The sequence below is a fragment of the Solea solea genome, chromosome 8 (genome assembly GCF_958295425.1).
Source record: "Solea solea chromosome 8, fSolSol10.1, whole genome shotgun sequence".
Taxonomy (NCBI): domain Eukaryota; kingdom Metazoa; phylum Chordata; class Actinopteri; order Pleuronectiformes; family Soleidae; genus Solea; species Solea solea.
Genome location: NC_081141.1, coordinates 4,202,194 through 4,220,237, shown reverse-complemented (window position 1 = coordinate 4,220,237; position 18,044 = coordinate 4,202,194). Strand labels below are relative to the sequence as shown.

At 41.4% G+C, this 18,044-nt stretch overlaps 1 protein-coding gene across 1 annotated transcript in view; it reads right to left on the bottom strand.

Moving 5' to 3' along the window:
• Window positions 1–826: 826 nt before the first annotated feature.
• htr7c (5-hydroxytryptamine (serotonin) receptor 7c) overlaps window positions 827–18,044 on the bottom strand; it is a 28,307-nt gene continuing 11,089 nt past the window's right edge. The window contains exon 2 of the mRNA XM_058636545.1: window positions 827–2,721. Coding sequence (XP_058492528.1) covers window positions 1,983–2,721 — 739 coding nt within the window. The 3' untranslated portion in view covers window positions 827–1,982. The remainder of the gene's footprint in view (window positions 2,722–18,044) is intronic.

Here is an 18,044-nt window from a genome sequence, read left to right as displayed (position 1 = left end):
TTCTTTATATGTACTCTATTGCCTTGTGAGCTTTTCCGTCTTTTACTTCTTCTGTCTTTAATTCATTATTCTTTGGTCCACTGTGTTTGTTTTAAAGTGCTTTACAAATAAAGTTGGATTGGATTGGATCATTTCAAAATAGAAGTGGTTGTTTTAATATGCGACAATAAAAGAATTCATCTATTAATTTAAAAATAAAAACATATAGAACTGACTCGTTACAACTTGATACTGTTTGGAGGGCCACGTGAAATCGATTGGAGGGCCACATGTGGCCCCCGGGCCGCAACTTTGAGACCACTGGTTTACGTAACAGATTTAGTCTTGAAAGTGAGCGGACAGCTGTGCTGGCTCTGAATAAAAGATTTAGCTCCAAGCAGACAGAGAATAAAGGCATCTTTTTCGGGGGGGTTCAACATCCTTGAAAACATCCCCAGAGTCCTTGCGGCAACATGGAAGCCTTCCAGGTGCAATGAATGTTTCAAATGCTTCAAGGTGCATCTTTGTTCCTCCTGATAAACCTTTCAATATAGTGAGTGAGGAAGCGGAATTCTGTGTGCTTTGATGGGGAGGTGGTCTGTGGAGCAAAGGGAACCTGTGTGTATTGTCTCCCTTTTTTAGCCTTTATTTAACCAGGATAGGAATCTCTTTTACGGGGGAAGACCCGGCCAAGAAGACAGCATGCCAGCTGCATTTGAATATGTGTGGGAAAGAGCTTTTTGATTTTCAATTTCAAACAACTGTATCTCCATCACGGAGCCACTCACTGATGCCTGTTCGAACATTTGAGATTACCTATGCAGACCACAGTTTCAATTTAGACCAAGTGTTCGTTTATTTACACAGTGTCAAATGCTTTGCCACTTCCCCCGGGTCGTGTTACTCAAGGTGATGACAAAGCCTTCAAACAGAGCGCAGTAGCTGTAGGCAGGTCAGTTTTACACGATATAAAATAGCAGTTAAATTACAAAAAATGGTGAGGACACCCGTACATCTGATTGGCTTGAATGTACAGTATTCTCAAAAAGAATCGAGGTAGAAAAATCACACAACGCTCCACCTATGACATTTCACCAATTAGTACAAATGGGAGTGAAGCCAGTGATCGCGTCGTTCTTTCAAACGGAGGGGGGGCGGGAACAAAGGAGGAGCACGAGAGTCCAAGGAACGTGTGAATTCTTAAAGTGAAACACAGATTTCTGCAGGTATAGTTTTCTGTATGGACCGGGGCGGTCAGCAGCAGCCACATGTGGGAGGAAATGCATTTAGGCAAAAAAATAAAGTACATATCATTCTTCCTGACACACACACACTCTACTGAGTTCATATTTGGTGAAACATTTCTGCCAAGCCGTCATTTATTTTTATAATCTCTATGATTTATGTATACAGTGGCTTGTAAGACGAATATGTTTCATGCAGACAATAAAACAAACTGCTTTCAGTTTGTTTTTTTTCATACATATATATATCAAGAAACACAGATTTCATGAATGGAAAATACTCCCGTATAATACTCAAAACAAAAAAAGGTTCTCCTGGTCAAGTTGGATGAGGTCACCAAACCGAAAGCAATGGCGGCGGATAAACGTATAGAAATAACATCTGGCACAATCACCGTACACGTAAGTGTGTTCACCTCCAGTTTGACATTCATGTGGGATGTCTTTAGCTGTCGGAAGTCTTTTTTTAACTTCACACATCAGTTTTGTGTTATTTTACAGAAGTCTGTCCTCTTTCGGTTCAAGGAATGACTGATTGTGTTTACATGTGTTATCCTTTATCGCTACGTTTCACCACCATAAATCCACAGCCAGGACAGAACTGTGTCGACCTGTACGGACCTTCAAGTACAGGTCCATGATTTTTCCTTCTCCAAAATAGAACGACAGAGTCTGAAGTGATCATGCTGTCTATCTGCTTGTGTGGAAAATGCCACGAGGTTTGACTCCCGGTGAGACGGCGACTTTCCGTATCCACATTTACACCTTGAGAGCCTCATGCACGCCCACAGCAGACAGCCGGCGGTTGATGTTGCGATAACGACAGCGCAGAAGGTCACGGTAAGTGGAGCGTAGGTCTCTGTTGAAGAAGGCATAGATGAAGGGGTTCATTAGGGAGTTGGCGTAGCCCAACCAGAGCAGCGTGCGCTCCAACCAGATGGGCACGCAGCTACACTCCACGCCACAGATGAAGGGCCTGGCCGTGGACAGGATGAAGAATGGCAGCCAGCACACCGCAAACACCCCCACGATCACCCCCAGCGTCGTGGCCGCTTTCTGCTCCCGCTTGAAGATGGAGATATTTCTGCGCTCGCGGTTCAGCAGGCGGGACAGGGCCGCGCACTCCTCCACCACACCGGGTGGCTTCAGGCCCTGCATGCGCAGCGCTTCACTGGCCACCGTTTCGAGGCGCTCGCGCCGCGTCAGGTCAGTGAAGCGGTGTTTGGCGCCGCTCTTGCGCGCGGCCTTGAAGATCTTATAGTACATCACGAGCATGACCAGCATAGGGATGTAAAAGGCTACTGCCGTGGAATAGATGGTGTAGCCAAAGTCTTGGCTGATTAGGCACACGCCGGCCGCATGGACGTTTTTGGCCCAGCCGCAGAAAGGAGGCAGGGTGATGGACGCGGACGCCAGCCACACGCCCAGGATCATCTTTGCCATCAGCTGACCGTTCTGCCGGGCTGGGTAGGTGAGAGGCCGTGTGATCCCCAGGTATCTGCGAGGCAAGAAGACGACAAGAAGAGCCCGTATTATTAAGGATTTAGGTGATTATTCTAATGAGATCTTAAAGATGATAGAACATTGACTTCAGCTGACACAGGGCGAAAAGGCAAGGTGCATCAGTCCATCACCGGGCCAACACACTTAGAAGTACAGTGCAGCAGCATCACATTCATGTCCTCTCATTTGAAAGACAGGCATTTCAGTGAGAGGTCATAATCTCTGTTATTGCCTGGTGGGCAATTAGCTGCTTTTCTTTGGCTTTGGAGGAGCTTGGTGAGTAGAGAGTGGGCTATTAATCAAGCAGGCAGCTCAGTGGTTTTAAATGACATCTGCTGTTGTCAGGAAAAATAAAGATAAAGTGACGTGTGAAAGGTTTGAATTTGTACAAAACTGAAAAGATAGCCACTTTTCACACTCGATGATCAATCCGTGTGCGCATCGCCGTGTGTTTTGGCAGTGTGCCCCACAGCCTTCATCAACATCCACTGCGTCATTGATGAAAGCTGTGTATTTTGAGACTCTAGGCTGTTTTTCTGGTTTCCACTCCATAGTTAATCACGAGATAAAAAGCTTGAGGGAGCCCCAGCCAATTCACCTCATCATCCACCAGTGATGCTATCAGCAGAGTGGAAATCAAATTGAGCTCAGTCTGCCTGGACAAGATCCTTCACTTTATTCACAGCTCTTTAGGTGTTGAGCTTTTACTGCTCTGAAAATGTTACTTTACGCCTTGGCTTTGATGTTGTTGTGTGGGTAACCAATGCCTCAGGACTGTGTATCATATACAGATACTTTCACATTTAAGGCATTAACACACATTTAGTTGTCAAATGTGCAAAATAACTCTGAAATCCATGCCAGTGGTTTTAAAAAAAAACATTAACTATTGTCAAATGAATTTCCACAATGCAGCTGATGCTGAGAGTGAACATTCTGTAGTCCCGTACAATATTTATATTTAACTTCCTACAGAAATACTTACAATACTTGAAATACTTGTGTACATTTAAATAGAAACAAATGTCTGTTCCCATTCAAACTATTGTCAAACGAGTTCACACAATGCTAACTCAGGGTATCAGCTCCATACGACTCTGTCTGTGTTTCTCAGCAAAGTTAGGTGTAGATGTCATGTCACCCAGCGACGTTCCCGTGCCGCACACAGGAAGTTGGTTAAAGTGTGGCTTGTGGCTGCAGGCAGGTTAGAGCAGTGGTTCCCAAACTTTGTGATAAATGGCTTCACAAATTGAAAAAATTATATATATACACATGTGTGTATATATATATATATATACACATGTGTGTATATATATATGTATATATATATGTATATATATGTATGTATATATATATATATACATGTATATGTATATATATATACATGTATATGTATATATATATATACATGTATATGTATATGTGTATATATATATACATGTATATGTATATGTGTATATATATATATATATACACATGTATATGTATATATATATACATATACAGTATATGTATGTATGTATGTGTACGTATATATATATTTATATATATATGTATATATAATTATATTAACCTCACAAACTCAAAGCTCTGCGCCCCGCCATGTGATCTCTGGCGGGCTTAGACCCCAGCTTGGGAACCATTGGGTTAGAGTGTGAGTGGAAACACAAAGACTAAACGTTTCTTACTCCCGCCGCTGTATTCACACAAACTTTCCCTCACTCAGTTATCTGACGGTGTTGTTTGACAGAGTCCATGTTTAAATAAAGGACCAAACTCAGGTCGAATAATAACATTAACAACAACATACCTCAGGCGAGTCTGAAGTGGCATCGATCAAGACTGTTATCACTATGAAGGGATACGAGGATTATAATGGCATTACAGCTGAGAGGGAAAACAACTGTCATCATAAGCCTTGACAGTAGCACTGTACAAAGACTCAGGTGTCACCCTCTATTATCATTTCCATCTTAAACATCCCTTGGCCCATTTTATTTGTGCTCAGTGAACATTACATAATAATTACTGTTCGACCCCAATCCGTCCAAGCATTGTTCGGCGCGGCTCACAACCCGCACTTAAAGTGTATGTTAGCTTTACAGGGGGACTGAACGCATCCACGCGAGTGATATCAAGTGGTAAAAAAGACAGAATAAACTACATGTTGCGAGAATTCTTAATAATAGATAGCCAGTAATGCAGCACTACACTGTGAATGCATTATGCAGTAATGAGGAGCTTGAAATGCTCGTTTTCAGGGGTATTATTGTATCCGTGTGAGATGGAGGGAAGTTTCCCACAACCTATAAGTCATCATCCTCCTGTAAGAACGCAGAGCTTTTTCAGATCCACTCTCTCGGGGGAGCAAGTCCCTCCCACGTCCTTTTAAGAGAGAAATAACTGTCAGGTCAGGTATTATCCATTACCAATTATTCCATTACCTTCTTTTTTTAAACGACACTAAGTGGCTGTGGTGCGAAAGAGACGGAAATGTGGACAAAGATAACCAACAGGCTACGATATGAACACCTGAACACAGGTGTGATGTAAATATATAAATGTCAGGAGTGAGGATAAATTTGTCTTATTGGAAATAATCTTTAAACACAACCCTTCAAAAATGTTCAGCACTTACACTTTCAGTTGACATTAGTATTCATTTAGAGTCACATTATATCCACCTGGTGAATTATTCACGTTGCTTTGAGCTCCGCTTTGCTCCCCACATGGAAACATCCAGCCGCTCACCAGATAAACACGGCTCTTACGAGGTACGTTTTCGAACTTTGCCGACTCTTTGATACGCGGGTGGAAGCGGCTAATGAGAGCTGTGAGAGAAACCCAAAACAGCAGGGACGATAACCCGTGACATTAATAAGCGCGACGTTGCAGTGCGTAACGTTTGGGGATTTTTCTTTTTCATTGTTGATGATGTTCTTATTCTGCTTCCGTCTGGTCTTTGTGAACAGAAATTATTATTTGTATGCTGTGCAGTGGCGGCACGGCCAAAGAGGGCGCTCTGGTGCCGCCCCACCAGTCGCCCATGAAGAAGAAGATAGGAATCATCTAAAGAGTGCCGTATTTCCGGTTGTCGGGTGCCGTAGTAACCAAGGACTTAGCTGAACAATATGACCGTCGATGCCTACGAATTGTAGCCTTTACCGTGACATTTTTTTACTTGTTACATGGCCTTACCAGGTCATCTTGGCCCTAACCCTAACCTCACTTCTTCTCTATGCTAACCCTAAAAAACCCCTGCTCTTTCCCCCAAAATTGAGTTGTTTCTTGTACGTGACGAGCCGTCTCTTCTTCCACTTTTCTGAGATTTCTCTCAAGATCTTCTATTGTAGGGAAAACTTCTACAGGGGCTTCTAGCTTGGGGAAGAGTTGCCGGCGCCGTTCTCTCAGTATGTCACTTCCGGCACCACCGTCCTCCTTTTGCTCAGAATGAGACACGAACATAGACACGCCCCCACAGTGCAAAAGATAAGAAAACTCTCGGGCGCGGTATCTTACGCCCGAAGACCTCCCGCGGCCGAGCGGACATGCAGTCTGATGCTGCCGGAAACGGAAATGCCTCCTCTTGAGCTTAAAGAACTCGGACCCGACCAGCCGAATGTTGTCTTACAGCAGCAAACGAAAGACAGAGGGAGGAGTTACTGGTATGAGAAGAAGGACTGGCTAACTGGTTGCCCTCAGACCTGTGCCATGTTTTGTTTTCCCTTTCCTCTGACAACCAATACTATCAGACCTGGCTGCCGGAGCGTGTGTAGGGACAGGCAGGGGAAAACACATCAGGCCTGTCAAACTGCTCCCTTTACTCGCGCAATGTCGCTGTTGCCTCTCTCTGTGACGACACCAAATGAATCACGTCCTGTGTGCACTGTGGGAAATGTTATCTAGTGTCACTTATATTATCACCTCCAACAAAGCAGTAAGCGAGTAACAGGAACAGTGACAATCACACACAGAATTCACAGTGTTTTTTTTGTTGTATCTCTGGAGGATTTGGGACACATCCACATCCACAGCTGCCCTCAGGGAGCCAGGCACAGACCAAAAGTGTTCTCCAGCTAATGACGAATTCCATTACTTCCACTCCACTTCCAGTATTTCTCCTTTTTTCTTTCTTTTTTTCCTGTGCTGAAAAACTGTAACTGGCCCTGGTGTGCAACAGTCGACACTCATTTCCAGAAGCAACTCTGAAACCTTTTATGTTTGAGATGGGTTACGGTGTGAAATATTTACCAAGCTGCACAAGGTTTGGGCAGCGGAATGGTAAATTTAGACCATGTTCCCATCAAAAAAGAAGTAACAGGTCGGGGGGAAGTTCACCGCTGAATCCTCATTCATCTCTCTCTCTCTCTCTCCATATATATCTATATATATATATATATATATACCATCTTTGTCCTTAGGGAATGCTTCAGCTCATTCTATTCGAGGACCCTCTGTAAGACATTGAACTCCTTTACGCACAGAGGATACGGCACAACCCCGAGATGAGCTATAATTTCCTCCTCAACATGACTGAGTTTGTTTAGGTCACAAGTTCTGTGTTCTGCTCGGGGAAAAGACCATGGAGGAGTAAAGCAGCGGTGGCCGTTGTTCTTTCTTCTCCTTTTCTTTCTTATTTAGACACTTACATAAGCCAAAGTGAGTCATCCGTGGTCAAGACGCAGTTCTTCCCTCAGATTTGTAAGAGCGATCGCTCGCATGGGTCAGGCAGGTGTAGGATAGTCGATAGTGAATGACCCCCGTGGCTCTTATTGTGTTACAGATGTCGGCGAACGCGCCCGTGTACCTACATCAGCTACGATAATGAGTCATTAACCGCAGGTGATATCCATCCGAAAACATAGCGGCTAACTTCCTAACCTTGAATTTCAGCTTCAGCGTCGTGTCAAGCAGAATCAGTGAAGCATATATGGTGATTAGAAGTAAAAAGGGGAGGGGTTGATCGGGGGGGGAAACACTGAGTCATACAGAAATACATTCTAATACTCTTTAGAGTCCAAAATATGGTGAATCTGGGATTAAACCACCAAGTATTTCATTATTATTTACTAAAATCACATTTATCCAATGCCAGACTAATACAACAAGAAGCAGCAGCAGCAAAATTGCAAAAGGAAGCAATATAGTTTATGGTGGGTTTTAAAACAACAATGGTAAAAATGATGATGATGAAGGACCTGTGGCCAGGTGTAAGCGACCTTATCATGCATTTTCCTCAGGTGGTTCCCGTGGCTCTTTTTTCTTTCTTTTTTTTTTTAAATTGTAAGCTATTTACTGGGAATTTATTGTGTACTTGAAAGCCACACGTCTGACTTCATATCCTGATACCTTTATGATGTCTGTTTCACTTCCTCATCCTCATTGTAAAGCATAATGTGGTTATTTTATGGCCTTTCCGGCACAACACGCCACCTGTCCCTATCAGTGGTTTACAGTCTCTCACAGGAATGGAGGTGATGGGCGGCTATTAGTGTTTACAGTGATAAATGGACCCACCCCCCTCCAACAGTCAGCATGTCCATCCAAACTGTGTCCTTGGACAACAAAAGCAAATGCCCTACAGTATCTACACAATAGACGAGAGCAGGCAGAGAACAGTTTACGAAACACTACTAAGTCAGAAACAGGACGCAAGCTCATTTCACAGTCGTAGTTATTATTATTGTCATAGTAACATCCAGTCTGGCGGTGCCTGTACAGAACAATTACACAACTGTTCCCGCTCCCTGTCTTCCCTCTCTCCCCCATCTCACTCTCCACTCTCGCTGCCACCCGAGTGAGGCAGATGGCCACGCTCTCTGAGCCTGAGTCTGTGAGAGGGGTTTTCTTTCTCTCCACTGTGCTCCCGTGGTGGGAAGTATTCGGCTTCTCTGTAACAATGTAAGGACTCCACTACACTATGTGAAATGCTGTTTCATAACATAAACTCAGCACTGTTTTTTTTTTTTGCTCCTATTTGCCAAAGTAATATAGGCGTACGTCAAAATCTGTCATAATGAGCAACACAACTTTACCACAGTAATTCATGCACCTGCATTTGAGGTGAGGGACGCATCAAGACGATGATTTAAGAGCGTTATAATTGCACAGAAGTTACTTGGGCTGATCACAATAAAAGGGAGGAGCTCTGACGGCGAATGAAACAGCTGTTTGCAAGGACACAAAAGGTCAGAAACCGTCTCGGAGAAGCTTACGGGCTAACGGTCACCTTCAAAAGTGCTGATGTCATGATTGTGGCCCGTGGCGGTGACACAGTTGCATTCCACTGATTTGCAAGTGCTAAGATGGAGATAGTGAAGCGTTTCAGTTCATGTCACCAACTGAGCACAATTGGGATGCTTTGGATGAACAAGTAATAATTAGAGAGAATTCCACAGGGGGCGATGAAAGCTTGATATTGGAGCTTTAACTCTTAGAAACACAGCAGCTGCTTTTCCCCATTACGGTGTTAAAACATATACAGAGGCTATAAGAATGTGCATGTGAGTGTTTTATATACTGTTTTTTTTTATTATTGTCATCTATTATATAAACACACCTGAGCAAAAAGCACTCAAAGGCGTTTTTTTTGTTTTTTTTTAAATTGGATTGAATTTGTGTTATGTATTATAAAATGAATCCTAATTTTGACTCAAGAATACATAAAAGGGCATTTTGTGAAGCCACCTTTAAACAGTCATCCAGGATTTCCATATAAGGGGTTAGATATGTATTATTTCCACAGTTATTTAAGGGCTTTATTTTATGAACTATTTGTAGCGCATGGTCTAGAGTGTGTATATTTTGGTAGTTAAACGGTGTAGGTGAGTGCAAAAGTGAGGTGTATTAAGAGTCTGAATTATTCATAGGTGTCTTTTGGGCATATGAGAATGACCCTTGTCATTACCGTTATGTGCCAGGTGTGCCAGGTGTGCCAGGTGTTCCTGTGTTGGATGCAGTGCTATTTAAATGGCAAATGCAGGAGTGATCAGTCAACTCAATTCAGTTTGGCTGGTTGCAGAATAAAATAACCAGAGCTGGAAAAAAAAAGCAGTGTTTAAAGAAGGAAAAACAAGAAAAACTCACTGAACTTTAACGAAATGTGCCAAGGACGTTGATGAGGCAGGAGTGCACCGCCTCACATGATGTGCGGCCGTGATATAAATAATTGCTTGGTGCTGCTGACGTAGTTGTTGATACTTTTGCTTGTTATTTAGATTCTCGGCTGAAGCGGCGCAGAGAACACTTTCACTTTCTGCCTCTGTATGCAACACTTCTGCTTATTCACTTACTGTTTCTTATGAGTTTTACAAACACCTAATAAGAAATAGCTAATGAAAGCTCAGAAAATAGGTCCACATCAGTGTTAGTCATGCAGGTTTATGGCCTCATCACTCGTCAGGGTCAAAATAGTGAATTCTAGATGGTTGCTATTCTCTAACTGCAGTTAGTATGAATTTGCAGATACTTTTCTTAAACCAACACAGTTAGAAAAAGCTTCAGTCACGCCTTGGACTTCTGCTCTTTGCAGCATGTGTTGTGCACTGTTTCCTGTTTTCAGCCGGGTCGAGACAAGCTGAGAAACAACACGGTGTCACTGGGGTCCACATTAGAGAAATTGAATCCACAATTCTTAAAACAGACTTCTATTACGGCAGCAGCCAGATTTGTGACGCAGCAAAGCCATTACAAACTTTTTTTCTCCTCTAAGAAAATGACATTTTTTTTTGTACTTTACCTCCACTCATTGAAATATTGCACTTAATAATACTTTGTACTTTTAAGATGACTATTGCAACGCTGGGACGGATAATATCGTCACACAACAGTTTTGCAAACATCTTCAGATACTACAAAAAAAATGCCACTTAGTGCACACATAGAAATGATTATCCTGGTCCAATCATGGGCAAATAATAATAATCACACAACACACAACAGCTGTGGCCAAAGCAAACAACATCCAGAAAATACACAATAGCGATTATATTCAGCTGTTTACTGGTATATAATTTCAAGTTATAAAAATGTGCTGCTGGTTCCATTTATCTTTTAAATAACATGATTAAATTAACGATGTGATCATATATGAGCGCAATATGAACTTTCAAGTTAATCTTCATGAAAAGAGTCATGAGGCGTCAACATATTTATATGTCCGTGACTGAAAGGGTACAAGTTGCATTCAAGGAACCTGGTACGCATAGCATCACATCTGCAAACGCTCCTTCAAATATGAATGAATGAATGATAGGTTTGCTTTTTTGCAGCAATAATTCAGTGCATACAATATCTTGATATGAGTTTTATATGTAGATATTTTCAAACTCCATGACAGAAAATACAAAATTTGACACAATGAATACTCCTGTAAATCAACCTTTTAAAATACAACACACAAAATAGGATGAAGAATCAGAACACTCTTATTTTATCTCCCATTAATCGTCTGTGCATGTTTGTATTTCAAGGACTTTTCCCTGTAATGGGCGGATTTTCATCAAAGTAAATGTTCAAACTACTCCTTCCTTTGTTCATTAGATACGTCAAGTGCTATTACCGACAAATGAAGCGTGCATTTACTGAACGAAGCAAATCAAATCTGCAAAATCATTCAGCAAGAGCCCTAAAAACGTGCTCGCAAATATCACCGTCTCTCCGAAACTCTCTCCTCCTCATTATACAATAACTGTAAGTGGAATGTGAATAATTATCTGCCAGCGAGTCTGTCTTCCTCTCCTCTCCCTGTCATGATGATGTGAGAGAGTGAGTGTGAGGACATGAGCCCCTCCATCTTTGTCACCTTCCCTTTGGTTCTGTCACAGCGAGCACTCGCTGTCCCTCTCTCTCTCTGTCTCTCTGTGAGGACACCTAAAACACTAAATAAGCTTAGAGGAACTCTCTGATGTGGAGGAGGAATCTAATTCTGCTTTTACTCCTGACCTTTAAAAAAAAAAGTTGAACAATTTTAGTTACCAAGGCTACCACAGGCAGCTCTACTGTTGAGCCAACTCTCTTTCTTCTGATTTAGCATGTAGCCAGCAGTTAGTCTAACTGAAGTGGGTGCACAGCCCCATTATATGTCATCATTTCATGGCACGGCAAATGTAAAAGGACAGTGAGGACTCGTATCTGTCTTGTTCCCGAGTCAGGAGACGGCACAGTGTGTGACATGAAGGCAGTAGTTGGGGAACGAGGCTTTTTTCTTTTCTTTTTTAATCTCCTATTCTATTACTGACCTTTTATTTTTGGGACATGAAAATATCACAGGCCACCTGCTACAAAAGAGGATAATAAAAAAAAAACTACACCAGAAACATCAAATGGAGCAAGATTCCTCTGAAGTCTGACATTTCATCTTGCGCTCACACACTTAAAAACATGAGTCACAATGATGTGCTCCTGGTAAATGAACTTAAAATGTGTTTTAAAATTAAATATTCTTGGCAACTTGTTTTTTTTGTTGTTTTTTTTTTAAAAACAAATAATAATTTTTTTGCTTCTACAGATTAGAAATGTAAGTATTTAGTGTGACCTACTAAAGGAACACTGAGGAATTCCCTTACAGGATGCCAACAAAATAACTCCATAATCAAATTGAATATAAAAGTGTGTTGCCATGACTATATTTAATTGTAAAGCATAATATTGTTGTGACAGCATAAGTAATACCAACACAATGGTTGACTCAAATTCCACAGAGAAATTTGAGTTCATCCACCTTGACATTTTGTCTACACTCATACCATTCACTTATATCTTTTTCTGTCTCCTGAAAGGAACTTTTCATCACCTCGTCTTTGATTGATGCTTCTCCGGGAAACTCACCTTGCTTTGCTTTAAAGTGCAAATGAGAGCTTAGTAAAAAAAACAACCAAAAAAACACAGATAGAATTAAATCAGAAAAAAAACAACTTAATCTATTTACCAAAACAGGGTTTCTCGGACACATGCGGCGTTTAAATGATGACCCTTGGACATACTTATTGTTCCATATTCCGTCGATCAATCGAGTCGCATAATGCTTCATTTTCAGCTACGCCCGGGATAATAATTCAAATAAAAACCAATAATAGCGGCGGTGCTGTTTACATAAGCAAGACAGATACTGTTGTTTTTCATCAGAAGGAAGTAAATTGGATGTAATTTGACTTTGCCGCAGATGACACACACCAGATACGGCAGATATGGAAACAATGAATAACGGCGGGAATATTCATTACAAGAACAATTTCACTGCCGTTTATCTCGCATCTGGGCAGCGATGGGGAGAAAAGAATTCTGGGTTATTTATCCTCTTTCTACTGGAACAGATTGAAATGTACAGTGTTGGATTCATTCACCTCTAATTTGAAAGATTGACAAACTGATACCATTATAGGTGAGCAAACACAGCTGTGACAACACGGTCAAGCCACGGATTATTTAAATCCGGCACGATAAAATAAGGTCACCTCCGTCGTCACAAGTCAATGCCTGTAATGATGGGTAAGAAACATTGCAGACTTTACAATTACAAAACCATCCATCTATATACCAGGTTTTGGGGAGATTAAGATTAATTGACTCTAAATCATTCATTTTGGCCTTCCAGATTATCATCTCAAAGTTCACACGTGCCTCCGCTTGTTGAGTGACAGTGGGCTCGCTCTAATGTTTGACAATGAGGGTTTTTTTTTTATTAAAGATTAATAGCTGTTGCATGGTGCCACGTTCAGCGACAGCTGACCTTGATAGTACAGTGGGTTTCATACTAATAGGCACATTTCAGTTTGCAGAGACCAGAGGGGAAAGGACGATAACACAGCATAACAATTATCAGTCACGTTTCAGATATGATGTTCATAAAATATTAATCTTAAAGTAAAATTAAATACTTGAAGTTGAACTTTGAACTCTCTAAGAGTAACAGCGAACAGACATCCCCACTGTGCCAACATTAAACTGTTCTTTAAGCAAATGAGACAAAACAATTTCCTACTGACGCCTCATTTCCACGGTTTAATCCCTTGGTTTACACGTGTTTCATGTTTTATCAATCCATTTTAAAACTTGAGACAGCTCAATATTATCTATTTTGGGTGTAAGATTCAACATCAAAATATAAAATACACAAGGTCCTTACCTAAATACAAATAATAGGCTTATTTTAAAGTAATTATAAACATAGTTGTATATTCACAATTCTACCAATAAAACCCTGGTAAACTGCACCTGGACCACTGAACTGACCAACTGCGGAGGCAGTTTGAGGACGTGTCTCAAAAAACAGCATCCGACATCTGTGGTTGTCATGCAAGTGTAGACGCGTTCGTTTTTCTGAACACTTCAAGTGTTTCCACCAAAGCCTCGGCAACAGCGACTAATGGATCTTGAGGAGAGACTTGTTTTTCAGCAGTCTACATTTAACTGTCAGTCAACTCAAATGACTCAAAACCGTTTGTGTCTGTGATGTCAGTGCGCCGGATTACATTTGATGCTGTTTGTGAATATGGAGTTTCATATTATTCCCAGTGTGTCACACACACACACACACACACACACACACACACACACAGATGCTGACTTCTCAAAATGTACAAGGGTGCATACAGTGCTGTGACCTAGTTAGCAGTCAGTTCTGGGGTTCAGTATCTTGCTTAAGGACACTTGGCAGCAATGGTGGGGGGGGCATAACTCAATTTGATATTTCACAGCAGGGATACAAACTCACTTCACTCCGTAGGGTCCAATCACCAACTTCTAAGCATCCAAATTCAGCTATGAAGTTACACTGAAAATGTCCATCACTCAACACAGCGAGTTAGAAGCTGTAATGAGTTGGACTCAGATGACACCTGCACTGCACACAGATTTGTAGTTTGTCTGAAAACATAAAGAAATGTACATGAAAATGACTGCTCAAGAAAGCAGGTCGTTCAGTAGTTCTAGGGGAAAAATGCTTCTTGCCCAGGTCTGATAGTATTGCTTGACAGAGCTTGTTATCAAATAAAAGAGGTTACGTACAAATAATGTTGCATCGTTTCTGTTCACAAGACCAAACAGGCAGAATTATGACAACAAAAAATCACCCAAAGTTATGCACCGCCGCATTGGGTGCCTTGCTCAGGGGCATCCCAGCCCTTGGCCCATCCCAGGATTGAACCAGCGTCAAGCCCAATTACTTTACTCTTTGCCATGGGCTGCCCAACTACAACAGAACGAACCTTTAGACTAGAGATGTTCCGATACCATTTTTTCCCTCCCGATACCGATACCGATACTTGTGCTGTGGGTATTGGCCGATACGGAGTAACGATACCGATACCAGTGTGTTAAACCCTCTGTAAAACATGAAGGAATACAGCAAATGGACACCATTTATTTTTTACCAGTGATATGTTGTTTAGTTTTTCAGCTCGTATGTTTGTTTTGACTCTGGTCCAAATGCCGCAGCACTGGCAGAGCTTCATGTTTCCATGACGACTGACCGGGAAAGGACGTGCGTGACATCATATTTACATGACTCCAGATTGTTAAAATGAGTCTCTGAAGTAACGCTAAACTTTAAAAACAGAGGCATACATACGCAGGACACAGGTACACTTGTTATTTGTAGCGCTGCTCTTTTGGTTTAATAAATGGGCCGCTCCAGTTTGACTGTAGGCGCGCTAACGGGGCTAACGCAGCTAACAACGCTAACGGAGCTAACTAGTAAATACTGCCAAACCGCCGACATGATGAGCTAACGTGAGCTCCTTGTCTACAGGTGCTCGGGTGATCAGTTCTTCTTCACACCTCTAAAACAGCACAGAGCAACTGTTTCACGAGCGGCGAAGAAGAACCGTGTCAGAGCTAACGGAGCTCTAATAAATGATGTGGTATCGGATCGGTGCCTGGACTCGGCGATACCGATGCCAACATTTTCAACAGTATCGGAGGCATTTCCGATACTAGTATCGGAATCGGAACAACTCTACTTTAGATGCTACGGCATGAAGAGCAATGTAGAAATACGAGGCATTTGATAATTGCTGATAATTAGTAAACATGTATTCTTAAACAGAGACACTACATAAGCCCGGTGTTTAAGCTCTGGCTGTACATAAATGCTCATTAATGTATAAACTTGATCTCTAGTTTAAAAAGCTGTATTTTATAGGATCATTCAAACTGGATGATTTAATGGACTGCATACATATTCAGATGATGTACCCAGGGGAAGCAAATGCCAGAACTTGTGTTGCATAGTTATTCTGTAACGGCGGCAGCAGTAATTCAAAAGCTCCAAACATATTATCTGCAATCCACAGCGTGGCGTGTGTCTGTTTGTTTGCGGCCTCTCGGCTTCATCAACAGGAAAGCCATTATCTCACCGCTTAGTAAATCATTGTCGCTCCTTTGTTCAGTCTTGATGAATAATAGACTCCACCTTGTTGTGCCAAAATACAAAGCATGATTTGTTCCACAATAAAGTCACACAGCATTTGTGCCCTTCTCTGCTTCCTGTCCCCAAGGACATGTAAAAAAAAAAAAAAAAAAAAAAAAAAAAAGGACATCAGGCTGAAAATTGATGAATAAAATTCAGATCTCTATCTACAGAGTGGCTACTAATCCATCAGTTCTGTCACATCAAATTGCAGAGGAAATTACAACATACCTATGCTGATGACATATGATGCTAGATAATCTCCTGTTTCCCAACAATCATCGTTTCGATTTGTTTTCTTCAGCGTCATGTTTATAAAAACAACCTCAAGTCCTCAATTATCGCTTTTGCGTCGGCAAAATAAAGCAGAAACACACAAATTGAGGTCAGCTGGCTTTGATGCAACAACACGCAAATAACTTCAAACATCCGCAGAACACAGCAAAGCACCTCCTTCAAGGTATAGTTTTTGTTTTTGAAGGTTTGTTGGCCGTATTTCTTTATATCAGTACCTGATGTGATGCAGAGTTGGATAAAAGAGGTCTCTAAATAGCTACAAACAACAATTATGTGGTCTGTGAGTGAGTATTGTTTCACCCATGTAGCTTGATATTATGTTCTATACCATGCTTAAGGCCATCTTCTCTGCAGAAGACTTAATCCCTTCACTGCAGCCGTGAAAATACGGATATTAATTAAAAAATCTGCTGTCAAATTGGACATTTAATATGTTTTGAGGGAAGTTCCTGATGGCAGAGTAAAAAAAAAAAAAAGAGTGCCATGCAAATGATGTGGGTTGGCAGTCTCACCCTGTCCACCACTTTGGTCCAGACTGAAACGTCTCAACGCCTGTTACTGCTAAACATTAGTACATCCCTGTAAGCACGTTTCCATGCCAACATGTAGCTCCAACGACTTATTCAAGTGTAGCCCTACATGGCTGCTGTGTGACTGCAGACATTAAGCCTTGATGGGGTTTTTTTCCTCTCTTTTCCTCCACTGCTGGGGTTTAGTTCGAGTGACTTCTACCTCCGGAGTGGCAGTCAGATCACAGACTATATATAAAAGTGGTCTTACCAGAAGCACCATATAAGCTTTTGAATCTGGGAGTTCACGGACATCACCTGCAGCCAGGTACCTCTTGAATGAAACCAGCTGTCAATCACAATGTGTCCACTCAAACATGCCATGCTTTATCGTCCATGTTCCCTGTAAATGGCGACATCATTTCAGTGTTGTAATCTAACGAAGTACAAATACTCTGTTACTGTACTTAAGTAGAATTTTCACATAATCTGTATTTTCTGTCATTTATATTTCTGACAAATGTTACTTTAACTCCACTACATTTCCTAAATAAAATGTGTACTTTTACTCCGATACATTTCTCGCTAGTTGTTTTTAGCAGCACTAGCTGTAAGCCGCTCAGCTGTTAGCCGCAGATTTCACCTCCAAGTGGACTTAAAACACACCACCGGCTCGTTGTTTACTGTGTCCGACACCAAGGCTCTGGTCTCCTGTCTCCCTCCGGGTTTCTGTCGTACACTCCGGACGCCGGGTTTCAGCTATCAGCTATTTCAGCTCTCAGCTTTTAGCTGAGCGGCTAACCGCTGAGCTAGCAAGCTCACGCAGATAGTTGAATTAAAACTAAATAAATGTCATATTCAAAATTGTAATTGCTCACTGTTTAAATACTTTTACTTCTAATACTAAAGTACATTTTATATCAGAAAATTACTTTTGATACTTAAGTACAGTAAATGTCAGGTACTTTAAGACTTTTACTCAAGTAATATTCTAAAAGATGACTTAGTAATTAGTAATTTTCCTGTAAGATACTTGTACTTTTGCTCAAGTATCGCTTTCAAGTACTTTATACAAGACTGCATAATTTACAAAATTGACATCAC